This window comes from Leopardus geoffroyi, chromosome A3, assembly GCF_018350155.1.
Source record: "Leopardus geoffroyi isolate Oge1 chromosome A3, O.geoffroyi_Oge1_pat1.0, whole genome shotgun sequence".
NCBI lineage: Eukaryota > Metazoa > Chordata > Mammalia > Carnivora > Felidae > Leopardus > Leopardus geoffroyi.
The window spans coordinates 58,274,354-58,301,605 of record NC_059336.1 but is presented as its reverse complement, the minus strand read 5'-3'; the positions used below and the strand labels follow the sequence as shown (position 1 = coordinate 58,301,605).

At 39.8% G+C, this 27,252-nt stretch overlaps 1 protein-coding gene across 50 annotated transcripts in view; it reads left to right on the top strand.

The window, feature by feature from the left end:
- The window catches only part of MAP4K4 (mitogen-activated protein kinase kinase kinase kinase 4), a 192,049-nt gene that overhangs the window by 122,155 nt on the left and 42,642 nt on the right, over positions 1-27,252 (top strand). For all 50 annotated transcript variants that reach the window (XM_045445650.1, XM_045445631.1, XM_045445658.1 and 47 more), the window contains exons 7-12: positions 1,543-1,673; positions 4,248-4,302; positions 5,765-5,843; positions 9,181-9,356; positions 11,696-11,768; positions 13,522-13,732. In XM_045445650.1, coding sequence (XP_045301606.1) covers positions 1,543-1,673; positions 4,248-4,302; positions 5,765-5,843; positions 9,181-9,356; positions 11,696-11,768; positions 13,522-13,732 — 725 coding nt within the window. The remainder of the gene's footprint in view (positions 1-1,542; positions 1,674-4,247; positions 4,303-5,764; positions 5,844-9,180; positions 9,357-11,695; positions 11,769-13,521; positions 13,733-27,252) is intronic.

The window sequence follows — 27,252 nt, the reverse complement described above, 5'->3', positions numbered from 1 at the left end:
AGATGATTTTATAATGGTTCTTCTATATTTCCTTTTTCCCTTACCTGAATTTGAACTTTTTTCTTTTTTCCTTTAAAAAAAATTTTTTTTAATGTTTTTATTTATTTTTGAGACAGAGAGAGACAGAGCATGAGCAGGGGAGGGGCAGAGAGAGAGGGAGACACAGAATCCAAGGCAGGCTCCAGGCTCTGAGCTGTCAGCACAGAGCCCGACACGGGGCTCGAACTCATGGACCGTGAGACTATGACCTGAGCTGAAGTCGGATGCTTAACTGACTGAGCCATCCAGGTGCCCCTGAACTTTTTTCAATCCCACTTTTATATAATGGTTCTGTCAAATTTTTAAACAGAATTAGCAGTAAGTTTTCTTCCACTAAGGCATCACAGAAAAAAATTCTTTCTACTTATAAGGATCTACTCCATGTTTCAAAAATCTTACGCACCATAGTTCTACCTTAAAATCTTCATTATTGCTTTCTTGCATAATACCTCCATTTATCGGTCGTCTGTGGAGAAATAGAGCGCCCATTTAGGAAATTCCCTCAAAACCAAGATAGGAGACACTTGAATTGTTCTCATTCCCAGTGACTCAGCAAGCTGTGTGTGTCCCCTGCACTGGCCCGCTGGTGCCAGGCCTGTGATACTCCCTTCGTAATAATCGCTTGGTGATCACTTGCGACTGCTATTTGAGTTGCTGCAAATGGCATGCACTGCTTGGCACATGTGTCTGTCTCAAGAGCCCTTAGCTTGTGAGCCCACCTCTTGGCCATGTCGTTGCCCGAGTGGCTTCAGGAGATGTACATACACAAGTTGAGTCTATAACCCCACTCCTGTGAGTGATCTCAGCATCGTGCAGTCCTCCTAGGGGTAATGACAATGTATGTAGTGGTATCATTGGCAAACATTCTATTAGAGATCCTGATCTTCCTGTCAGCTCTGCCTCCCACCCTTGAACTTTCCTCTAGACTACCATCATCGTTCGGCTGAGTAGGATGTAAGGGTCACTCTGAAAAATCGGAAGTCCCAGGTACTCTGAGGGGTGTTTCTTAGTATATTTGTGATATAGCTTCATTCTCTTTATTGAATTCATTACTGTGTTCTTTCCAGAAAACCTTTGTGGCTTTCTTCTCTTTCTGTGGTTAGTACTGCCTCAGAAGCTAGGTCACATGGGTGTTAGTCAGTTCTCCTGAACTTGGAGCTTTCTATGACTTGATCTTGTTTGTCGCAGGCATGTTTCCTGCAAGCACCGAACGTCCTAATTCATCCAAAAGTCCCTCTGGTGGCCACTATCCTGGAAGCTCAGGGAAGTGGCTGGGTTCAGGCTTCCCAGGAGCCGGTAGACAGGTAGAGGATCTTGTCATTTTAGTGGCTCTGCTCTGGAGACTGCTCCTTATCAGTGCTGGTGACCTTGAGGAGTTTGTATATCCATGAAGTATTACTCCTTGAGTTTACTCTGAAGACACCTCCTCCTCACCTTTCTTCATCTGATAGTTTACTTATTTGCTAATTATGTTCTACTCCTTCCTTTCTCTTCCTCCCACAGTTGATTTCGGTGTGAGTGCTCAGCTGGACCGGACAGTTGGGAGGAGAAATACATTCATAGGCACCCCCTACTGGATGGCTCCTGAGGTCATTGCCTGTGATGAGAACCCAGATGCCACCTATGATTACAGAGTAAGAGGCGCCTACTTTCTTGGCCTTTACTGGGTCCCTGGCATTCCTGAGGGATGGGGTCACTGCTTACAAAAAGCTTACTGCTTTTTCAATGAGAATGACTTGGAAACTTTGTTGCAAGTGCAAATTTTCTGGAACAGTATTGAGATGCTGTCTTGTTATTGTTCATCCCCCATCACCTCTGTTCTCCTTACTAAGTAATATTCTGCTTTCAGGGCAATGCAAGTCACTGACTTGTGCATAGAACTTTTTGTCATGAGTAAATTAAATGCTTCTGCCCTGTTTGCCATCCTTGTAAAATTGAAGAATATAATCAGATGTTTATTATACTTCTAAAAATACTGTCAGAATATATAACAATAGCTTCATCTATGTGAAATTTTAGAGTATTGCTAAAGAGCTTTACAGCTTTGATTTGGCACACAAATAATATATTTAAATTATTAGAGTGACCTCTAGGGACTTGTATCAATAATGTACTTTTTTGATCTCAATGTAAAGCCCATATTTGATCATCAGATTCAGGTTGAGCGTTTACAAAAATTATTTTTTTAAAAAAGTTCTCTTGCTGTAATTAAACGAGTCAGAGTGTCTATGTATCTGTTAACGGTATTCAAAATTGAGTTCATATTTTCACACTCTCCAGTGTATTTTAGTATTTATTATAAATACCCAATTAATGAAGCTCATTTTAAGCATATGGTATGGAGGAATTTTTATTTTATTTTATTTTATTTTTTAATTTTTTTTTAATGTTTATTTATTTTTGAGACAGAGAGAGACAGAGCATGAACGGGGGAGGGTCAAAGAGAGACAGAGACACAGAATCCGAAGCAGGCTCCCGGCTCTGAGCTGTCAGCACACAGCCCAACATGGGGCTCGAACTCACGGACCGTGAGATCATGACCTGAACCGAAGTCGGACACTCAACTGACTGAGCCACCCAGACGCCCCAAGAAATTTTTATTTTATTTTTAAACATGCTGGAGTATTTTACAATAAATTATAGACTAGGTGACTTTTCACTCTTTATTATGTTATTACATATCCAAAAATATTTTCCAGCATACCCAAAATATTATGATGCTTAAGTAAATTAAAAATAATTTCATAGTACAGAGTTTGTAATTAAACCCAACTGGTTTATACCTGGCTTATCCAAACGAGTGTTTAATATAGGACAAGACATTGTATTTGGTTGTTTGGCTACTGTGTATCTTTTAATCAAGGCTAACAAACTGCCCCTCCTCCTCTTTTTTTCATGACACTGATTTGTTGACAAGGCAGTATTCCACCACATAGATTTGTCTTACCATTTTTAAATCTTAACTTTACAATCTTTGTTAAGGTATTTTCCTTGTGTCTTATGAACTGGACAAATTCCATTAGTATTGAGAAAACCTAAAGCAGGATTGCCTCAGGAGATAGGTATGGTTTGTGTTATATCACACCAGGGGGGCGTGAACATCTGTATATCCCGCCATTGATGCTTAAGATTAGTCACTGAGTCCAGGTGGGTGAAGCCCCTCCTTTGCGCTTGACAGTATAGAAAACCTCATAAAAATAAGGGAGAAATTTGTGGGCCTGTCCTTCTTGGAATCAAACTTGTGTTTGAATTGTGTAACATAATTACAGGTTATTTGGAAAACTGAGCAACTTTAAGTAAATCTTTCATTAGAATATAGCATATAAACAAAAGAATGCTAATGATAATAACTACCCAATTGTCTGCTTTTTAAAAATCTGTTTTGGATTTTAAGAAATTGGCTGATAAAACTTACTTCCGTCATTCATCAGCTGATGTTTATTGAGTGCCTACCACATGCCAGTCACAATTTTGGGGACGCAAAGGTGAATAAAACAGACGAAAATGTCTGCCCTCATGAAACTTGTATTTGGGTGGGGAATAAAGTTAAAATTCAAATTTTACAATTAATATTTCAGGGGACTGAGAAGAGATTCCATGCCTAGAAAGGCAGCTGATTGCTTACTCCTTATTAAGTTTGAGGGGAGAGTAGAGAGGCTCAGTGGTGTGATTACAGTTGGTGAATTCAACTCTGAGCCTTTTATAAAGAAGGCTTTCTAGCCTTTAAACTTTTTTTTAAAGTTGATTTATTTTTTAATTCAAGTATAATTAACATACAGTGTATATTAGTTTCAGGTTAGCCTTTAAAATTTTAACATCTTAATTAAGTTTGAGATAGTGACATAAATCATAAAATTAAACATAACTTGGGCCAGGAGTCAAAATTATTGAACATAAAGAAATGAGGAGACACACTGAACAGCAGGCATGCAGTGGCCGAGAGAAGCTTTTACATGGACCATCTCTCGTTCAATCACAGATGGGAGTGGTTCTAGTTAACAGGTCAATTTTATATTTATTTTTTCATTCATTCATTCATTTGGAAAGTATTCTTACGTTTGTGTTTGTGCTTTTAATTTTCTGGCAACTTCTTTTCAATTTATATACCAAAAAATGCCTTTAAATCATTTGCGTGACTAGTCAGCAGTGATAAGTTAGTGGCTTCATATCTAATCCAGTAGCTGTAACATACTGTTTTATTTTTGCAGAGTGACCTTTGGTCTTGTGGCATTACAGCCATTGAAATGGCAGAAGGTGCTCCCCGTAAGTAATGTACTTTCTTCTTTAGCCCAGTTCTTCTGTGTGAGTTAAAATCAGTCTCAAACCTTCAAAAAGAACAACTTCATGGATAAAGCCTTTCCTAGTGGGGCATTTAGTGGAAGGAATCATAAATACAGTGAAGTTTTAGATGTAAAAGGATTCTTGGCATCCACTCTTCCTTTTGAAGATCCCTGAAGTCTGTAGGCTACATTTTATCTTTTATGTAAGTTGTATTTAGATGTGTGACCTGAAATTATGCTGACATCAGATAATAGGCAATAATTTTTCTTTTCACAATTTAAACTTTAGTGAAACTAAATCCTAACACGTGGCATTTTAGTAATACTTATGTTATTACTTTACAAATAGAGGCCTAACTTTTTATCTGTAGAATAATTTTTTTTCTTTTTTTTTCCTTTTTTTGGATACTTGTGAAATTTGCTTCTCCCTTTCAGTTAAATCAATGACAACTTCATAAAATTGATTTTTGAGCAGAGACGGGTAGAATTGCAGAGAACAAAGGGACAAAACAGCGTTATCTGCTGGTCCCCCTAAAAAAAGGGGTACACAAAGAATGTGTACATGTCATGCTACATAGTTGCTGCTGAATAAATATTTGTTGAATGAATGAAAAAAATTTCCAACGGCTAAAAATTAGTTTACAGTACAGAAATGGATGTCAGTCTTGAACACCATGTTTCCTCATGTTTCCCTCTGAGGAATTGAGACAGGGATGTATTGCCAGATCCTTTGTTTCAGGTTTTTTTTCACAGTGGAAATAGATTGTCTTCTTGGCCCCCATTTCTTAGCTGCCTTGTAAGATTCTTACGAAGGTAAATAAACATACAAAAATGCACATTACCTCTTTCGATATATTAATATGTGCGTTTACACCTGCTATGCCTTTATGGGCAAGTGAAAGAAGTATAAACAGTAAATGCACAGAATCAAACAATCCATTTTGTTCTCTCGTCTTTGCTCCTTCTTAGTAACACTGGCTATAGCAAAAGAACAGTTAACATTTCTGGAGGGCTTCACTGGGCTTATTACTATGTCTAGGCACTTTGTGAATGCCTTTTCGAGCAGTATCTGATTTAATCCTCACAATGACCCTATGACAATAAAATTATTTTCATTGAGATCTTATAGATGGTGTAGAAACTTAAGCTATTCACTCTTTTAAGACTTTGAATCCATATTTATCTTTGATTTATGAAAACTTTCCAATGTCAATTTGAATTGTGAAATTATGTTCTTCTTGTTGCTCTTGACCTCCTTATCTTTTGCTATGTTTATAAAGGGGGAAATTCAAGGTATATCCTAGGGTTGATAGCTGGATGTCTAAAGTGCTTGACATAAAGATTTTCAGATGATGGGACAGCGCATTTGATATTTTGAGTGAGCCCTAGAAATTAAAAATGAGTAAAATAAGTGCCATACTGACACAACCATCTCCTTTCCCCAGCTCTCTGTGACATGCATCCAATGAGAGCACTGTTTCTCATTCCCAGAAACCCTCCTCCCAGGCTGAAGTCAAAAAAATGGTAAGCTATGTATGCTTTTGTTGTTGTTGTTCTTTCCTTTTTTAAAACAAATTGTTCCTTTTCAGTTTCGCTCCAAGACAAAATTCTAGGCATTTTCATTCCCAAACAACGTAAGAGCCAGCACCGTGAAACACCAGTTAAATTGGTTTTTTTCTTGATAAATTCTTTTCATTACAAAATAGTAACAGTGACCATATGAAATACTGTAACATGGTTAAAGAAAAAAAGTTTCGCTTTAATATTTAAGCCCACTTTTCAGTATATTTCTAAGCATTTTCACATTAAAAAGCATAGCTCTACTGACTTTGTAGTTCCTCGGGTGAGATAGGATTTGAACATTAATGGAGGCATTTACTGTAATGATTGCAAAACATTGGAATTATTTGTATCTTTTTTCATTCCAGAAATGAGAGGAATGGTCCTCTCTTTGGGCTGCCACCTTTCTTTCTCCCTGCAGCTCACATACTTGCAAAGCCAAAGTTGCTTATGAGTGAAGGGAGATGATGGTGACCTTCCTCGTGAAAGCTTTAAGAATTGTAGCGGTGTGGAAAAGTGTTGATTTGGTTTAGTTTTAAAAGTCTTTACAGGAGAGGGTAGTGCTTTGTTTTCACCTGAGAATGTTGCTCCCTTATTTCTCCTTGAACTTTTTTTTTTGAGTCCTTTCCTCTCACTTTGTCTCCATTCAGGCTCCTCATGCACGTGGGTCCTCTCCCCTTCTTCCATTCCTGTTTTCCGGGGCACGTCTGTCTCACTGGTGCCCACCTCCTACTATGGCAGTTTTTTCCCCTTCTGAAACTATTCTCACTTATTTTCCGATGAGTGTTATCTCCTCTCAGGTTCTTGACTCTAATTCTGAAGTATGTGAAACATCTCAGTTTCAAGCGTTCTTCTGTTCTGGATTTAGTCTTTTAGCCATTACTGTGCTCTTCTTCTTGGTTGCTCATCTTCTGCTGTTCTGTGGTTTTCTTTGCCCATCTGTGGGCTTTACATGCACACACATGTTTTCACTCTTGTTTCTTTCATACTTCTCCCCGTTCCTCACTGTCTTTACCTACCTTTTGTCTGCTGGCAGGAATTTTCTCATTCTACTTACACTGTCTTTAACCACCTTCAACTCCAGATAACTGAGCTTCTCTAGTTCCACTTACCAGTTTTTAGAGAGTTCTCTAAAGCCGTACAGTTGTCAAGATTTTAGCCCCACTTGGTCTCTTGTACTGAAACATGATAGCTGTAGTCATCAATGGTGGGTGGCCAACTTTAGGGAAACCAAATGTGTATAGAGGACATCACCAAGGAGTAAGTTCTGGGGGTGGGTAACACTATCTAGCTAAACTAAATAATGCTATTTTTATTAAAGGGAGTTTATGCTCTGTCTTCAGGGTACCTCACAATTCCCAAGTCTTGTCAGCTGGCCCCACTCTGATTATTCTGTCTCTTATTTGCAGTTTGGGATTAACCATTCTGTGTATAATACAGTGATCTAAAGAGACAGCTGTAGATGGCAACAAATCTTCCTGCTTTCTTACACCACATTTTCTCTAAAGTTGATTAGATGCATTTTCATCCATTTACATCATTGCTGTCGTTTTATCCAGGTATTCTGAAAGAATGAGATGATTGCAAACATAGTGTTCTTTTTCCTTTCTGATTGCTATCTTCCTATCCACCAGTGTAAACTTCTCCTGCTGGTTTTAGAGAAGTGATCAGTGAATTCTCTTCTAGCAGAACTTGACAATTGATTTTAAAGAATATATTGTAGATCATTGATTCCCAAATGTTAATTTGTAGACATGGAATGTGAGAATCCCTTTGGAATCTTCATTTAGGGTTCCAACCTCAAAGTGTTTCTTGTTTGTTAGGTCTGAGGAGTGACCCAGGTATTTGTATTTTTAATAAACTCTCAAAGTGGAGTTTATGGGCATTGGAGTTTAGGAATCTCTGTGTTAGAGCAATTTCCACTACAACTGTGTAGAATCTACCATGTTCCTCACTAGCCACAGAATAAAGTCACAACCTTGCTGTGTGACTTTGAGGACCCTTCTCTGAGCTGATTCGGACCTATTTTTCTGTTCTTTTCCACTTTTTATACTAGCATCAGAAAACGATTCATTACTCCCTAATACTTTTCTCCCTTTGTTCATGTTGTTCCTTTCACTCTGGAATGGTGGCTTCTCTCTCCCATTTCTAGAATATCAACTATCCTACTTTTTTATGCTGGCTAACCCCCTGTAGCAGTAGTTCTTTCTTCCTCTGTAAGGATGAGTACATACCTGCTATTGTGCGTCCATAGATTTCCTCCACTTTGTTTCCTATGTGTATTTCTTACAGAGCCTAGCATAAACAAATGTAAATTGAAATGTAAATATTTGTCGAATTGAAAAAAAATGGCAAATTTGAATGGAAATACAAGACAATAGAAGTGATTCTTCAAAGTAGTGAAGTAATTAGAAAGAACTGAACTAAAGACTGAACAACTCATTCATTCAACAAAAATTTATTACATACCTCTTGTGGTCTGCCATGCTCAGTGCTGGGCATTACCGACAAGTTGAAAAGTAGAAATCCGTTCCTGACCTGTACCCCAGCAGGGAGACAAACATAAACATGAAGTGTATAGTCTATTAAATGCAAACAACCTTAGAGGAAAGGCTTCTAATTTTGGGCATGTAGGGTGGAGTGTTGCCAAGGAAAGCCTTACCTAAAGAAACCATATCTTATCTTAGTCTCAAAAGATAGTATAGGTAAGTGTCTTGGCCAAGGCCATGGATGGGGGTCATCATGAGCCAGGCATGGAGGAAAGGGGAAAAGTAGAAGTAGCTAGTAGGGTAAATGTTTGTGACAGAGTCCTTGCCCTCCTCAGAGCTATTATGTATTTCTGTCTCTGTACATTAAGCATAGAGAACTGATCGAAATGTCGTATTAACAGGTTCAAGAGCCAAAGCATTTGGTCATTTACCAGCTCCTTATCTTTGTGTCCATCCTTGTCTTCCAGGTTCCGGACATCTACTATCCTGTCTGCCTTCATTTTCACAAAAACCCCTGTGATTAAATGACTAATAAGCAACATTACATTTAAACCTAGTTCATTTAAAGCTGACTGCTTTCAGAGCTCTCTGTGGTGTATTGGTGGTGGTGTGGTATAACTCTTAAACCGTGTTTAAGTGATGCTCCTTATCCACAATGGTCCCGGGTTCCTCATACTTTCCCTGTGCATTTGCAGAATGTTCACAGTGAATTATGAAGCTCTTGTATGTTTTCAGACTAATAATTTACTGATATTTTGGAGCTTTGCTCTTTGCAGTAGAAATTCGATGATCTTTGTTACTTTCTCTTACAGGTCAAAGAAATTTTTTAGTTTTATAGAAGGGTGCCTGGTGAAGAATTACATGCAGCGGCCCTCCACCGAGCAGCTTTTGAAACATCCTTTTATAAGGGATCAGCCAAATGAAAGGCAAGTTAGAATCCAGCTTAAGGACCACATAGACCGGACCAGAAAGAAGAGAGGAGAGAAAGGTATTAATCTGTTTTTATTTTCATCTTAAAAAAAAAAAAATATTTGAGGTTTTTGCCCACCAGAATAGGTTACTCCTTTTCCACCCAGGAGTTTGTGCTCCCTTGGCCGGTGCTGGCATAGTTTGTCTCTGCTCTGCGGGTCAGCCATGAGCCTCAGGGCCAGCCTGGCTCAGGTGGAGTAGACCGGAGCTGCATGCTATGTCACCAAGCTGACACCAGATAAACCGCCACTGTGGCTGGTCAGCATGAAGGGATGTTTCTCTTGTTCCTCCTCAGGAACATGTCTTTGTTGCTGCTCTTTTTACTTCATTATGTGCATTTGCATTCTGAATAAGTCACTCAAGGTTTATTGAGCACCAGCTGTGAACATCACCATTCGTGTGTTCATTGCATGTCTCTCCTACTTGAGAACCCTCTGGGTTTCTTACTGCTTTACTCTGTGCAGGTGGTGTGGCCAGGCCTGGGCCACGTGTGTGCCTGACTACTTTTCTGTCACCATAGCACAACGTGAACATGTTAATTATTTAATGTTTCTTTCTGTTCCTGGTGTCTTGGTTTTATATCTCTGTGTGGTCTGTATCTACCTGTCCGGAGCACCATCTGTCTCCTTGCTGTCCAGCAAGATGGAGCTCAGGCTTCTCCACCGTCTTCCGCCTTCACCGAGGCCTCCAGCTCACATTGATCTTTCTGTTTTATGAATTCTTATCATAACTTTACAGAACAACGTTTGATAACTGGCATCTTGATGGTGAATTTTTTTGACGTTCAGATTTCAAGGCCAAAAGAGAAACTAAGAAGAGCAAGTTCAAGGCAGTAAAAAGACTTGGTCACAGTCCTCTTTGGAGGTCTGTAGTGAGCTTTTTACATGTTCTTTTCAGTCTTCAGAGCTACATTATCAGCGATGCTCACAACTACTTTTGGTCCTCTGATATATTCAGTTATAAAAGTAATTAAGTTTGGTATGTTAAGCTATGCAGTTACAATAAGTGAACTGAAATTTGAAAACAAAGCTTTTTTGGGGGTGGGAGAGGGAGGTTATTTGTATATTGAATCATTTTCCCAGTATGTACTTTCTTAATAATGGCTCACCGTCATGGAGCATTTGCTCCGTGCCAGGCGTTTACGGAGTACTCCGCCTGGACTCTCGTGCACATTTGTGGATGGGAATTATGGAGCACTTTATCTTCATTTCTTTATTTTCAAGTTACATTCATTTACCTTTCAGATACCCTCAGCCTCTTGTCAATAATTAATAGTTCATAGTACCAAATTGTAAACATAACAGAGTACTACTTAAAAGAGTCTAAAGATTACTTAGGTTAGAATTTCCTTTGGAAGCTAACCTATTTTTATGTTCTTTAAAATTATACAGTTTTGATGGTCTTCTCAGTGAAAAGAACTAATGTTGTATATATAGACTGATGAATCTGTAGATACGTGTATCTAGAATTATATATAATGTAGACTGACCCCATTTTAAGTTCTCAGAACTGTTTTTCTTACTGAGATACTGATTTCCAACTTCTGTGTCTCTGAAAAAAGTTAGAAATGTGGTTTTTGTTTGCAAATAGACTTGTTTTCCACATCTCTTCAACCTTTCTAGTTTTGATTTCTCTCTGGAGTAAAATTGTTCACTCAAAGTTTAGGTACTGACCTTAAGTACAAGGTCTGTTACTTGGGGTGACATAGTATAAAACCTGCTGATGTGAAAACAGGTTGCTCATGTTGACATTTTTGCTTAATGTGGTGAAAGAAGAGCACCTTCTCTCTCCTCCTCTTGCTGTATTGTTTTTGCACCGATTTTTCCCTGGCTTCACCTTTGTAATATGTGGGGACATTGGATTTTTGTCTCTCAATGCCCCAAGTACTTCCTGTACTTCACTCATCAGTCCCGCAGACCTTTCTCTCTGCTGCACTCTGAGTGGCTCCCTGAGTGCCAACAGTAACCAGATGACATCTCCTAGTTGCCTTAGTTTGGGCAGTTAATCTCTTTATTTAGCCTTTTGGCATCAATGGGATTTTGCCAATTTGCTGATGCATCGGAGTCACTTTTCTTGATTGTCAAGAGCTTGAGCACCCCTCTCACAGCCCTGTACCCCCTCACCAGTGTATCCCATAAGGGACTGTCTTGAATACAGTGAAATCTGCTCTTCCATGGGGAGTAAGGGTGGCCCAGGGAATTGGGTGTCACCCCCCTCCTTCCCCAGGTACTCCATATACATTGTCATTTTCATAAAGAACGTATCGTTTATTTTCTGCCATAGTGCTCTTAGAGATGTTTGCCTGTACATCCATGTGTCATGATTTGTGAACTGTTCCATTTATCTTGTCCTTTATAGATGAAACCGAATACGAGTACAGCGGGAGTGAGGAAGAAGAGGAGGAAGTGCCTGAGCAGGAAGGAGAGCCAAGGTAATAATGATGAAGCCACTGTTCAGCTTCCTGCTTTATGAAGAGGTTGTTTCATGCTAATGCCAGGATTTCAAAAGATGCCTGCGTAGTTCGAAGAAATCTTAAAGTACTTTGAAAGTACCTTAATCTCTTCATTCTTCTTCATTCTTCAAAAGATTCTTATGAACACTTTTCTCCCTCTGGATTCTCTTATTCAGTGGTGCTTTACCAAGATTGCACCGTTTCCCCTCCCCCAGTTATTTGGAAATGTAGAATGTTGTGTTTGGTTCTGAGGAAAGGGATCTTGCCGCTGGCACTTACTGCTCCAGAAGGCATGGATGGTAAATGCTATGCTGTGTATTAAATAGTCCTGCCTACCAAGAACTGTCCTGCTCATGGGCCAGTAGGGCCTCCATTGAAAAACACTGCAGTCTTTACTAAAATGTTTTCTGTTTTGTTTTGTTTTGCTCTTCCCACAAGTGTGGTTACCAGTATTGCACTTTATCTACGAGTGTGTATAATGTCCTGACCCATCTACTAGTCTATGTTTTGGTTATCTGTGGCTTCCCAAGGTACAGTGAAGCAGAAGGTTGAAGGTTTGCTAGTATGAACCTTATAGTAACTATTCAAGGAATATGAGATTTTGAAATTTTAATAATGGTCTTGCCTGGCAGTCCTTTGTGCTTTAGCCACACAAAACTTACTGAACAAAAGGAGGCTGGAAGGGCGTGTTGAGAGACCTGTGGGGACCCACGTGTGGGCGGTGGGGGTTTGAAGAGAGCACATGAAGAGATGAGAAAATCTTTTGATAAAACTCCGTAATATCCTTTTCTTCATACATAGGAGAATGTTTTAATCCATCTGAGACTAAATATTTTCTAGTAATTTGAATCGATTTCATGAGAAATATAATTGTTTTGGATAGGAGTATGATAGAAGGAGAGAGTGGTTTCAGGAGATTGACTTGCCATGTTATTTCTGGGCATTGGAAGTAGAGTGGTGGCTCTCAGCAGGGAGACCAGCTAGGAATGATGTTGTTTATCTCCCAGTGGCTCATTCTTGGGACCCACCTGGGCTCAGCTGCTTACTCTGGAAATAGGCAGTGGGAGGGCATACGTGACAAGACTTAGTGGACCAGAAGAAGAAGGGAAGGGTAGTGCTGAAGATTACTCTGATCATTCTATTGTGGTAGACTCAGAACGTGATGTTGCTTTTATCGGTGGGAAATAAGGTGGTCAGAGAGGGACTAATGAAGTGGGAGAAGAGGATTTCACCTTTCCTTTTATAGAGTTTGAGTTGATGTGAGAATCTGAAGTTAGAGATGTCTTGTCATGCAGACATCCCGGACAGAAACAGGTAAAGGATGTAATACTATTGAGTTGTAGATACAGTTATTCCCATGTTTAGTTGAGTCCCAGGGTGGAAGGAACTCATTAAGAGGATGAATGAGAGGGGCGCCTGGGTGGCACAGTCGGTTAAGCGTCCGACTTCAGCCAGGTCACGATCTCGCGGTCCGTGAGTTCGAGCCCCGCGTCGGGCTCTGGGCTGATGGCTCAGAGCCTGGAGCCTGTTTCCAATTCTGTGTCTCCCTCTCTCTCTGCCCTTCCCCCGTTCATGCTGTGTCTCTCTCTGTCCCAAAAATAAACGTTGAAAAAAAAAATTAAAAAAAAAAAAGAGGATGAATGAGAAATGGAATAACATGCTGAGGCCGCTGTCTCATCCGGAGGGCAGAGTGATCTGTGAGTACTCCTGAAAGGTCTGCCTTTTCCTACAGCTCCATTGTCAACGTGCCTGGTGAGTCGACGCTTCGTCGGGATTTCTTGAGACTGCAACAGGAGAACAAGGAACGTTCCGAGGCTCTTCGGAGACAGCAGCTACTGCAGGAGCAACAGCTCCGGGAGCAAGAAGAATATAAAAGGCAGCTGCTGGCAGAGAGGCAGAAACGGATTGAGCAGCAGAAAGAACAGAGGCGGAGGCTGGAAGAGGTAGGAAGAGGGAAATGTCCAGTGGGTATTCTCTTTCGTTATTCACACTGGTAGCCAGACACTCAAAGGAATGTTTTCTGTAGCCTCCTGATGTGATACCTTTCCCCTGGCTTAGCTAGTCAGGTAACTTCAGAAGGAAGGCTTCTGTCTATGGTTTTGGACTGTCAGGTCTTCACATTCCTTGAGGTCTTTGAAATGTTTTCCTTGCTTGTAAAAACTGAAGGACCTGCCCCACCATTGTGCTAGATGCAGAGCAGCAGGATCCCAGAGACCGCATCATACCAGTTCTGGAAAGGCTGTTTCTGTTTGTGGTTTAAGTTGGCCAGCTCAAGCTTGACCTGACTTATGACTTAGTTTCTTCTCTTGGCCTCTGGATCTAAGTTCATGTGTACATATTTTTCTGAAACTTCAGACTTTTTCACAGGAAAAACATTTTTTTTGGTACAGACACCTTAACTTTAGTTTTTTATAAATGCCTTAACTTTAGGCACACATTATAATAAGGGATGAAAAAAAGAATTACATTGGGTATAATACAAATGCTGTTCTGTAATCTAATTGTTATCTAGTGAGATTAATTATATCCTGTGATAGGGAAATACATTTTGTACTACCTGCTGCTCGTTTAATTCATTAATACTAAGCACCACTGGTGATGTGGTTACCCACAACTTGTTCGTTTGTAATTCATAGAAGTGTTATTTCTCTTTCACTTGGGGCTCAAAGAAACTTTTGATTTTATTTTCCTAACTACCTTTCATAATATGTCTCACAGCTCCCAGTTTCTCATTCATAGTAGTCTCCACTTAATTCATACACCTTATCGCTTCACATTTCTTATGGCAGAAAAAGAACCCAAAACAACAAAAAAGCCCTGTATTGATACTAAACAGTGGAATTTAATTTAGATAACAGCACATATTACACAAGTTAGTTAGGAGTGTATTTGGGTTGGGGGGAATCTTTGTTTGGTGTGTTTTATAGTCTGAATTCTGCAAAACTTATACTTTTACCTGAGTTAGAAAACCAGTGTCTGTCTAGCTAAGGAGAATGGAAATGTTCAGCCTGGGCTTGCAGAAAAAAACATAGGACATAACCTTCCTCTGTAGGAGGGACAATATTGCTGTTTGTGGAACTCTTTTTGTGGCTTCTTTGCAAACTCTTTTGTAGTATTTTTAAGACTTTCTCCATGTTCTTTGAACATAACAGAAACCCAGAGCAGTCCAGGGTTTTTCAAGGTTGCCTGTTGACCATGGACTTCGTATATGAGAATGCTTGAGTTTTGAGGCTCAATTTCCAATTGTGTCTTTATGCGACATTCTCCACTGTCCATTTAAATCCTGGGCTCTACTTTCCCTGAGGACACGATACAGGTTAGTTTGGTGGTTTGTAACTTTAGCTCCAGCCCATTTGTAACACAGAATTTGCTACAGAAATTGCTTTCGGGCCAAGTGGTAGTGAGACAAGTGTTCGTTATCCAGCCTCTGTGCCCAGTAGGGAGTGAGGATTACAAAGTGAAGACCAGCACTGGCTGGAGGAGAGACACTAAAGTTTTACAGCCATTTTGTTTTATTAGTTAAAATAAAGACTTGAGGATTAAGGATGTCTGCTAAGTGAGAACTTTGCACTTTACTTGCTTTAATTAGCCCTTTAATTTCAACTTCTTAGTAAAAGTTCAAACTCACAGTCACCTCTTGGCACCTCTTAATCAGAAAAGATGGAGCTAGGTATGAAACAGGGCACATTTGCATGAATATAATCTACTGATTTGGATTCTTGGTAATCTAGCTCCTTTTTTCTAGCCCAGGGTAATTAAGCATTGTCTATACTCTAGGTCCCAGAAGGTAATTTGGGAATATTTGAGCCCATAAATGATTTGTAGCCCTTTATTGGCATTAAACCTTCAATCAGAACTGTGTGGGGAATAGGGATTCTTTTTGTTATTAGCAAAGTAGGTAAAGATGGTTAGCCTCAGTCATAAGATAAATGACAGTTAAAACTGAAAGGAGATGACAAGTTTCTGGCAATGACTGGCAAAAAGAAATGGCCCAAGAGTCGAGGTTGTAGGGAAACTGAGTATAGGTTTTCCTTTCTATGCAACTGCCATAAGATCAGGCTTATTGGTGCTAAGGACTCCTGTCACACCACCATTTCTATTTCTGAGCTCCCTTTGCAGGTTAGTGCTTTTGCCCTGCGTAAGTTCTTCATCTTTAAGAAATCTGCATGTGTATATACTCCACTCTTCCTGTGCTCCTTGAAATGTGCTGATAGGATCTCTCTTCTTTGTTTTCCTCTGCTTCCTCCTCCTTGGCTTCTGCATGAACTGGAGATCTTAGAAGCCCTTGCAGATATTTTTGAGTCTTGTCTCTCAGTTTTGCTGACAGTGAGGTTTCTGTTTCTGTTTTCCATTTTCCTTGTTGCTTTTGGATGGTCCCAGGCTAAAAAGGGGAGAATGCTGAGCTCAGGCAGCCAAGTTTGTACTGGCAGCTTCGTCCACTCCTTTTCTGGACCTCACAGCTCCTCTAGTGTTTGACTTTGCTCCTCAGTCTTTCTCATCAGGATCCACTCAGGGTTTTCTCCGCTTACTCTTAAGTATTTCATCCATATTCAAGATCCCGTGTGGTAATGACCCAGCCTCAAAAATTTTAATATTACCATTTACTTTTCATATTTAGATACATCATCACACCTCTGGCTCAAATAGAATTGTTGGCTCTAGCTCATTTTTTTCCCCCATAAAAATTGTTCACAGGCCAGCTTTTTCTTCCATTCTTTCTTTTCTTTTTTTTTTCTTTGAGCACAAATGAATATTTGATTGTATTGTTGTCTTATCCTAATGGTTTGTGCTCTCTTTGCACTGAGTCTGGATTTGGTACCTATTAACTATGTCTTCCTACTCCCACCACATCCACATATTTGATTAGCATGTTTTCTCATTCTTCATCTAATTTTAATACAAATATGAAGAGAACATCTGATCAGCAGTCTAAGTTAAGATTGCCATGTTAGTTGGTGTACTTCAGATGTTTTTTGAACCTGTTACATATTTCACTAAGTTTCCATTTGCTAGTAGATACTTCTTCATTTCGACCTCAAGAAAACTTACCTAATTATTGGTAAAAGCAAGATACATTTGTCTGTGTTTGGTGTGCTACCTTAGTAAACTTCAGAAAAAGGAAATTTCTTAGGGAAGATTTGTTTTTTAGCAGGACTTTGGTGCCATCAGCACATTCTCGTTTTGTTTTTGTTTTTTTTTAATATGCATAATTGATTATTTTAGTATGGAAGAGTCACAATCAAACTTCTCAGTTAAGGTTAGAATTTATCCTTTCCTTTAGAAAAAAGAAAAAGACAACAAACCAATTTCCTGTCTCTCCAGTCTTCCCCTTTGGGAAGATGACCACAGTGCCTATGCTCTGTAGACTTTTTAGGCCCTGGAGGTGTAGCTGTCACTTGGTGATTTGGGCTGCCTCGAGTTGGGGGTAAATGTTAGCGTCAGCCCCAGCGGTTTCTTTGCTTTTTCTTCCACCAAGAGGACACATGGTTATATTCATTCCTGTCATTTCTACAAATTTCAAAGTGACTAAAATCTTAGAGGGGTGGGTGAAAGTGGAAGAAATTAAAGATAAAGGAAAGCAAGAGCAAAACAGTTTTTCTGTGTGAAGTGAGATCAGTACTGAAGCTGAATTATAACACTAGAAAAATGTAAACGTTTCTAAGAAAAAAAGTTAATAAACTGCCCCATGTATTTGTTGGCTGCGAGATCTTGGAAGGAAGGCATGGTGGACTCCTTTACCCCAACCAGATCTTCACATATCTTAAAGGAATAGGAACCATTTCCTCACCCCACTTTGCTTACATGAAGGCCTTTGTTTGGCAGATCATGATTGTCTCCCATCACAAGTACATATTAGCACAGTGCTACCTTTTTTTACATACATGCATCTGGGTGTGCAGGTGCCCCTGTAGCCCACGCCCTGCCTTCTCTGTCAGCAGCTCCATTTTTTTTGCAGAGGGTAGCTGTCTTGTCTTTCAGCCTCCTTATAAGTTCTCACATGTTCTTTTGGCATCCTAGTCTAGCATCTGGTTATATTTACAGTTAAATTTTGTAAGAATTAGCTTAATTCACCAAATGTTACTTGTTGCCTAAAGATGGGGAAGAGTTGTCTTTGGGGAGAAGCAAATAATTTTTCTACTAAGGCCTCATCAGAACTGGCAGGAAAAAAACCTCAAGGATTGGTGGTATGTTCGTGGAGTAACATGACCCCGGAAGTGCTTGGAAATGGCTGAATGTGAAAACCAGACTGGTTTATTAAAGTCCGTTAGTTTCTACAACAGTAAGTCCAGTGAAGTGTGTTTAAATGGACCTCACCATTATCAACGTGATCTATTTAGAAAAGTTTTTAGAATTGTGAGATGAAAGCATTACTTTTAAATACCAAACTAGAAAGGGAGCCTAATTAAAGCATAGCTGGAAAAGTACATATTTACTTGGGCATGCTTGGGAAAATTTAAATAATAAGGAATTCTCTTTATAATTTGAGAGATGTAGAAACCACTTTATAGCATCATGCAGTTTTTTAGTTTCTTTGATTTTGTTTTCAAAGAGTGATTTAAGAAAATAATGATGACATCAATTTGCAAATGCTTCAAAGGATTATGTCATGTTTTTCATTCTTAGTGGGGTAAGCCTGAAAAGGCACGTTCATTAGAGTTTCGTAGGTTTTGTTATTTGAAATCACAGGCATAAGGTTAATCCAGTATGAATTGATGTTACTTAGTTGATGGCTGATGGCATATGTTTTATTTTGGGCTGTTTTCTTTTGAGGTTCTTTTGCAAGAGGCCAGTTTTTCACATTAATCATCTATTAAGGTATATTTACTAAGGGATTTCTTTTAGTTTTAATTGTCTCCCCTCCCTTAAATTAAGAGCCTCTTCTGAGTATAGTGGTTTTTATGGTTCATAGTTTAAATTCTTGCTCTTAGTCCAATTTACAGTTTCAAATGTTAGAGCATAATGTGGAAGAAGAATCAGTAATTGCATTGTTTTTTGCCTTAGCCATCAGTCTTGTCAACCAGTTGGTTTTCGTACCAGGACTTGCTTAGTGGGCCAGTCCTAGGAAATACAGCACTTTCCACATTGTCTTGTTGATTTTTAAAAAGCATGTGACTTATGTTACCTACAAGACTTGGAGGAGAGGGCTCTGTCTAGTTTATCTTTGTATACTCACCATGGTGCTTAATATTTCTCAAATGGATGAATCAATCATTTGTAGTCCTACATGCATGTCTGGAAAGACGGGACTTGTTCTTGAAATTTATGCCTGTTCTTAAATGGACTTCTGGGTTTGAGATCTCTAATTTGAGTTCCAGAGAGACCTTAGAGAACTTTAAAGGATTTTGTAGAATATTCTGAGGCATAAAAGGTGTGTTGTGTAAAGTACGAGGCACTAACCAAATGTAACAATTCTTGTTTAAGCTTTTATGTACTTTCCAAGTGATCTTGAAAAGATGGCGTTATGATTTGAATGGATCTTGTTGGGACCTGGAGATATGAATGGATTCTTTAGTGCTTTATTACTCTAAACTCTAAATGTTGGAGATAAAATCACAGTAGTTTTTCTCTTGGATGCCGTGTGTTCGGTGTGAGGGTTGGATTCAACCCAAAAAAGTATTTATTGTGATACTTACTACAGAGCAGAAAAGGTAAGTGAAACAGGATTCCTGCTCTCAGGGAGCTTATGGTCTTTTGTGTGTGTGTGTGTGTGTGTGTGTGTGTGTTGATTTAGCAACCAAGAGTTTCTTTCATAGGAAACAAGAAAAAGCTTTTCGGAGGCTTTCATTTGACAGTTGAGAACATCAGTTGTAGCCTATTCGTGTTTGTAAGATATTTGCTTACTCTTATTTTATGATGTGCATTTTGAATAAAACTTATAATTTTTTAAATTATGGCAAATAATTACATAATAACCGTTACATTGATTTAGGAAAACAGTTGAAGAAAAATAACATGATGCTTATTACCTCACTTAAAATTTTTTTTATATTTATTTATTTTGAGAGAGGGGGAGTACAAGCAGGGGAGGGGCATAAAGAGAAGGGGAGAGAGAGAATCCCAAGTAGGCTCTGCATTATCAGCACAGAGCCTGATGTGAAGCTCGAACTCGCAAACCGTGAGAACATGACCTGAGCCGAAATCTAGAGACGGATGCTTAACCAGCTGAGCCACCCAGGCACCCCAATGCTTACCTCACTTTTGTTGAGAAATCCCAGTGAAGTGACTGAGAAACAAAAATGGTATAAACAAGAACAACGAGAACAAGAAAGGAAACCAAATTGTGGAAGTTAGATAGTACATGGGAGAGTAAAGACTATAAGAAGGCTAGTACTGCAAATTCTGGAAGAGTCAAAAATGAGAGGCAACAGGTGGGGCTAACAGCATATAGATATGGAGAATTAGATTCTCCCACCCCAGGCAGCCAGGCTACTCTGTTCCTTCTCCCCTGTGGGAACAGATATAGACTTCCTAGAAAAAGTGAACAACAGAGCCTCAGTATATGAAGAATTCAGGCACAACTGAGTATGTGGAGAGAGAAAGAGTGAAAACAAGGGCATTAATTGGAAGTCTAAGTATTCACCAGTATGACTGCATGCACACTCACCTCAGCTCCCACAGTGTTGGCGGCCACACTTATTACAGATGCCATCTTCTTTTCCTACACCTTCTGCTCAACCCAGGCAGGAGATAGGGAGGATTCTGAGAATACTGCAGAGATTCCTCTCTGGAGATACTGACTAGCCAAAGGGACAAAAGCCCCAGTGAAATGCCCATGCTGCTTCCCATCATCTTACTGTGAAGCTTAATAGTTACCAACCACTCTCCATAGCCCTTATCATTTCCTTTTTATTGTCTTAAATGTGAATGGACAGCCAAGATTGTGGGCACTGAGAAAAACCTTTAACATGAAAGACAAATAGAAAAAGGATCTTGAAGGAAATAGTGTAGGGAACAGAAACTATTGCATACACAGACACATGCACATGTGTAGGATCTTAATATCCCTCGAATGAGAAGAACAAATAATATTCATGAAACGATGTTCAGAAACTAAGAATTTTTGAAGTTTTTAAATTTTTTAAAAACTTTTAATTATTTAATTTTGAGAGAGATGGGGAGGGAGGCAGAAAATCCCAAGCAGGCTCTGCACTGTCAATGCAGACCCCAGTGCGGGGCTCAAACTCAAAAACTGTGAGATTGTGACCTGAGCCAAAATCAAGAGTCAGACCCCTAACTGACTGAACCACCCAGGCGCCTCTGAAAAGTTTTTATAAATTAAAACTCCCAGAACGTTGTGGGGTGCGGGGGGGTTAAGTTTATGATGAACAGAAGAAAAACCAAATCAATTCAGGGGGTTTAACAACCATTTAATTAGATGGTGTAGGAAATAATTACCGTAGGGAGAACTACAGAACTAATTCAAGGAAAGTTTCCAAAGCTAAGAAATACGAATTTCTGTACTGACTGAAAGATGTACTGAGTCTCCTGCACAATGAATGAAAAAAGACCCATACAAAGGTACTTATGTCGTCTTGACAGTTCACAATGTCTGGGATGAAAAAAACATCCTAAAAGCCATGGTGGGTGGAGCAGGTAGAGGGTTGGGGTGTGCATGGGTCTTGTACTAAGTATCAGGAATCTGAATGGTCTGAGATTTTCCAGGAGCACCATCAGAAACTAGAAAATGACATAGCTGTGCTTGCAGAAATCTGAGGGAAAATTACTAGCCTGAGTCAAAATTATATGTACCTTGTGAGAGTAAAGGTTCTGTGGCCTGCGAAGTCCCTAAAGCCTTTTGCCTTGTTTTCACTTCTCAGGAAGCTACTGGAGAACGTGTTCCAGCAAATGAGGACGAAAGTGGCAAGGGCTACAGGAAACAGGATCCTGTACAGGAGAGAGTTCAAAAGAATTCCTAGGAAGTTGGTGGCCAAGCATAGGCTGCCTGGAGAGCAAGCAGTCTTGGTTGGTGTAGGGGAAGAAAGGGGTGTGAGAGGTTAAATCTCTAGGAAGAAAGAATGCCTGATTGACTTGACCATATTGAAAGGAGGTCTGTGGTGGTGCAAGAGACTTTACAGATGATTTTGTGATAGACCCATAGAAAACCAGTGAAAGAGACCACAACAACAAAAATAAGGCAACTAATAGCTCCTCCAAACACTAAATTTTGCCTTGAATGTGGTTTTCATTTAATCAGAAATTGTCACATGACTAGACTGGGAACATGGAATGGTGCTGTGGATGGATATTCTTTGGGGGAGAAATCAATAGATGGTGTCTAAAGTGGAAATTTTTTTAAAAATAGCTCTTATGAAAGTGTTATTTAAAAATCAGGAGGCAAATACTGTGAGAAAAACAAAAGGCATTGGAAGTGATTTTACCTTGGGAATCACGAATTGGGGGTGAGGAGAAATGGGGCACCTTATTTTTGACATACACCTTATAATTCATTTTGAATTTTTAAAGTACTTAGTACTTTAAACTTTTTAAATGTACATATGGGAAGTGGGGGAAAGAAAAGAAGGGAAACAAACCACAAGAGACTCTTTAATGACGGAGAACAAATGGAGGGAGATGGGTGGGGATGGGTTAGATGGGTGATCGGTATCAAGGAGGGCACTTGTGATGAGCACTGAGTGTTATATGTAAGTGATGAATCACTGACTTCTACTTCTGAAACCAGTGTTGCACCTAACGTTAAAATTTAAATTAAAAAAATAAAAATGTTTTTCAATGTAAATAATGTGGAAAAAGCTCCTTGTAAAATCACTTAAAAGTTGCCTCTTAGTAGTAGCATTTAGTTACATGAAAGTAGTCAAGATTTTCTAATGGGCTAGGAGCCGTGCCCTCAGTGTAGTTGGAAACAACCAAGAAAATGGATTGTACATGTCTTACCACTTGGAGGCTTACTCCCTTGAAGGAGAATGAGTGCTTCCACTTTAGAGCCCATGTGACCAGAGGATGTGCACCAAGGTCCTGCCATTTCTTGAAGTCAAGGTGACAACAGCTCAGGAGAGGGGAGATGAGAAGTGGGTCTGGGGAGTGGGTGGCCTGAGATCTGACCCTGGTTCGCTCCCTCTCTGCTTTTCCTCCGCAACTTCCGCTTTTCTTCTCTGGAGCTTGCATCTGGAGGCTGGTTTGAGTTGGATGCTAGACCGCATCTGGCTGCCAGCTGTGTGGCGGCTTAGTAGCAGGCTGCTGGTTGGTCGTTTCTCCCAGACCTCAGCATGGCAACCTCCAGGGCTCTCCTTGGAGTTGTGTCCCCTCCTGGCTCTTTCCTGAAGGAGTCCTTGCTGATAATAGCTGAGGCGTCAGCAGAGATAGGGATGGCTTTGCTTTCATTCAAGTTTTTTGTTGTTGTTGTTGTTGTTTAGTATAAGAGAGAAATAAGTGCAGGCTATTGCTTTTCTTTCTGTTACTGTGATACTATAAGTCTAAATGGGACCTTCAACATCATATGTAAAAATTAAGGAATTTTTAGTAGTTTGCATGGTGTGTAAGGAAACGGCAGTAAGCACATCATCTCTATGGCTGTTGTGGGTCTGCATCTATTTGGTCATGTGGCATTGCTTAGCATAGTGCAGTGGCATGGAGGGTAAGAGAAACTGAAGGCATATATCTGACGCGTATGTCTACTTAACATACCTTTGCACTGAGTATGTATATTATAAAACATGCAGAAATAGCTATCTTAAAAAGGGTGAGCTACAAATACAAGTAAATAAGAGTTGAGTGTTTTTTTCCTAGACTTCACTCGATGATCTTGTTCACTTCTAGAGACTGCTGATGTAGACACCTACTATGGTAGTTCTTCACCTCTCTCCTCTCTTAATTTCAGTGCATCAGGGTGCCCTCCACAGGATGGTGTGGGGGGCAGATCTTTTGCAGAGGAATGATTCTCTTAGAGTTCATTGCCTATAAGACTTTTTAAACACTTTTTCTCATTGTAGACACCAACTATTGACTTCTTCAAAATCATAACCATTGTAAACTCCACCCCATGATGATTTCTGATGCACACTGCCTGCTTCGCACCCCCACCACACATAACTCTGTTCTGACAAGTCAGGAACCTGAGGCTCATAGAGGGGAAGTGGCTTGTAACAGGGAAGCTGAGCAGAATCAGGACCACAACCTCTGTCCCTTGAGTCCTTTCACTTGTCTTTCTAGGATTCCATGGTGTGTACTAAAATTTTTCAAAGGACCCCTCTAGCCCATTTTGGCTACTTTTGTTATCTAAAAGTTGTAAAATTCATTGCATAAGGTTCTTTGCCTCTTCTGACCTGTTCATATTAATCCAATATACTTGGAGCCTAAATTTTCTGAAGCTAAGGGGCAATTTTAAGGGCAGTAGAAACTGCTTGCCTTTGATTTTGTTTCCCTTTTCTTTGTTTTTCTGTTTTCCTTTTGTCTGACAGATTTGGAGGGAAATTGTTTACATATCTTGTCAGGTAGCTTTCTGTCTTCCTTTCTTGTGATTGTGGGTTCTTATTTTCATCCAGAGGTGAGGCCCTTCTTACCTTGCCTGCCAGGTGTTTGCTAAACCCAATGTATTCTATTCTAGCAAGCCATTTCTCTTTTATAAAACCTGAAAGTGTCCTGATTGTTGCCAGCCTTGCCCATGGTTGTTCTCAGAACTAAGCAGTGCTGAGTCTGTAAAAATAGTAGAGTACACAAAACCACTCTCACTCCTCAGGACAGAAACTTCCACAGAGCTTCCATGTTCACCTCTTAGAGGAAAATACAACTGTTTTAAGCTTTAAAACTGATCGAATGAGATTCTTTATGTTTTAGGTTTATTAGAAGGCATTTTGTTTTATTTTGAATGTCTTTATATTCAATAGAGAAGCTCAGAAGATGCTTTCCTTTGGAAGACATGGCTAGTCAGGAATATCTGAAAGAATTAAAGAATTTCTGTTTAAAGCAAAGAAACTTGTTTCCCAATTGGCAAAATATGGGGATTTTTATTACCAGTGTTAGAGAAATGGTTGTATTCTGAGCTTATATTTGTTATAAGTAACGTACTGGTAAAAGCCACTCTCTTCTTTTTGTTCCTGAATGGAAAAAACAAAAGTTGTAAAATAAAAGATCTTAACTTAATTTGCTTTGAAGTAGAAAGGCTCCAGTAACACTGCTTGGATGAGATTCTCAGATTTCTTTCCTCAAGTGTCTGTGTTATATTGCTGATGAAGTCCTGGGGCAGGGTGAGGTGGTTTTGTGGGTTTTATTTATCAGTAGCTAGTTAAAAAAAATTTTTTTTTTAATGTTCATTTATTATTGAGAGACAGAGAGATACAGAGTGTGAGGAGGAGGGGTAGAGAGAGAGGGAGACACAGAATCTGAAATAGGCTCCAGGCTCTGAGCTGTTAGCACAGAGCCCAATGCAGGGCTCGAACTCACGAACTGTGAGATCATCACCTGAGCCGAAGTCAGTCGCCTAACCAACTGAGCCACCCAGGCGCCCCTCAGTAGCTAGTTTTTAAAGAAAGGCCTCTTTCCTCCCAAGGGTGCAGCACAGTGCTCAGGGCCAGGTGCCCTGAATGCAAGCCCCACACCATGGCACATGTGCCTATATGGGCATTAAGCTAGCAAATGACAGACAGCAAGTACATTGTATGGGGACAGTGTACATGTTTCAATTTAATAAAGATGCCTTGGCCATTAAAGTTGTAGTTTCTAAACACCAGGACAGGAACTCTTTTATTTCTACGACCCTACCCACACCCATGGGAAACTGTGTGTTTTGTGTGTTGAATTCTAAGAGCAGACAGTGCTGGGAAAAAAATAAAGCATGAGGGGGCACATGGGTGGCTCAGTCGGTTGAGGTCCAACTTCAGCTTGGGTCATGATCTCACAGCTTGTGAGTTTGAGCCCCATGTCAAGCTCTGTCCTGACAGCTCGGAGCTTGGACCCTCCTTCAGATTCTGTGTCTCACTCTCTCTGCCCCTAACCCACTCGCATTCTGTTTCTGTCTCTCTCAAAGATAAATAAAAAATAAACATTTAAAAAAAATTTTAAAGAAAAATAACTAAACCATGCAATATATGGAATGAGAGAGGAGATGGGGCCAGAAGCTAACTCAGAACTGTATTGAGAGTAATGGTCATGTAACACTCAGCTGAGAGAGACCAGGTACCAAGAAATCCTCTCTGTGCAAGGGTTCCCACATATAAGACATTTCTTTATATTTCTTAGGAAATCATTTTTTTAAGTGTCTACCTTCAGAATGAATGCTTGTGTGTGGGGGGGGGGGAGAAATTAATACTCAGACTATAATAAATACCTACTTTTATGCCTATTATAAATATTTATGTCTAATATCCCCAATAACTTTATCCCAAACTTTCTTATCTAATAATCTTAGTGCCACATTGAAGTTTGTGGTAATACTGTCAGCTTCCTGTGTCTTGAGAAATTCGATGGCTGTGTATTCTTTAGACCTGTGCTGTCCAGTAGAGTAGCCACTAGCCATATATGGCTATTTAAACTTAAGTTAACTTCATTGAAGTAAAATTGAAAAGGAAGTTCCTGGGGCGCCTGGGTGGCTCAGTTGGTTGAGCGTCCGACTTCGGCTCAGGTCACGATCTCGCGGTCCGTGAGTTCGAGCCCCGCGTCGGGCTCTGGGCTGATGGCTCAGAGCCTGGAGCTTGTTTCCGATTCTGTGTCTCCCTCTCTCTCTGACCCTCCCCCGTTCATGCTCTGTCTCAAAAATAAATAAAACTTAAAAAAAAAAAAAAAAGGAAGTTCCTCAATCGTACTAGTCATATTTTAGGTACTCAGTAGCAACATGTGGCTAGTAGCTACTCTATTGAATAGTACTGAGACAGAACATTTTCATCATCCTGGAGTGTTTTATTAGATGGCCCTAGTGTAGAGGCTAGCATTTTTCATATTTGTGGGAAGAATTGGTTAATTCTATACTTTACACTGTAGAAGTGCCTTATTAACAGATGTCTGGGGCTGGATGAGAAAAGCAGCCAGACAGGTGCCCAGTGTGTCCCACTACTCTATACTTAGGGGTTATATAGAACAGCCTGGATTAGGAACAGTTGTCAGAGTCTACCTACCTGCTAGTAGGATGCACATGGTTAATACTACAGGCATTAGAGGCAGAATGGCCCTTCTAGTTTGGGACTTGCTAGCTGGGTGACACTGGGCAAATCACGTGACTCTTCTGAACCTGTTTGCTCATCTGTAAAGTAGGATTGAAATACTTATTTCCAGGTTTGTTTTGAAAATTTTATTAGATAAAGGAAATGGAATAAAGAATATCAAACACTGAGCACAGTGCAGGACATATGGTATGCATGTGTGCTGTGGCAGTTTCTTAAATTCATTACTATGAATAATACTGGCATTTCTTATTCTTATTGTCAATTTCTTTTTCCTTTCTTTTTCCTCTTTTTAACTATTTCTTTCCTTTCTTTGCTTTACTTCCGTTCTCCTTTATTCCTTTGTCTTCTGT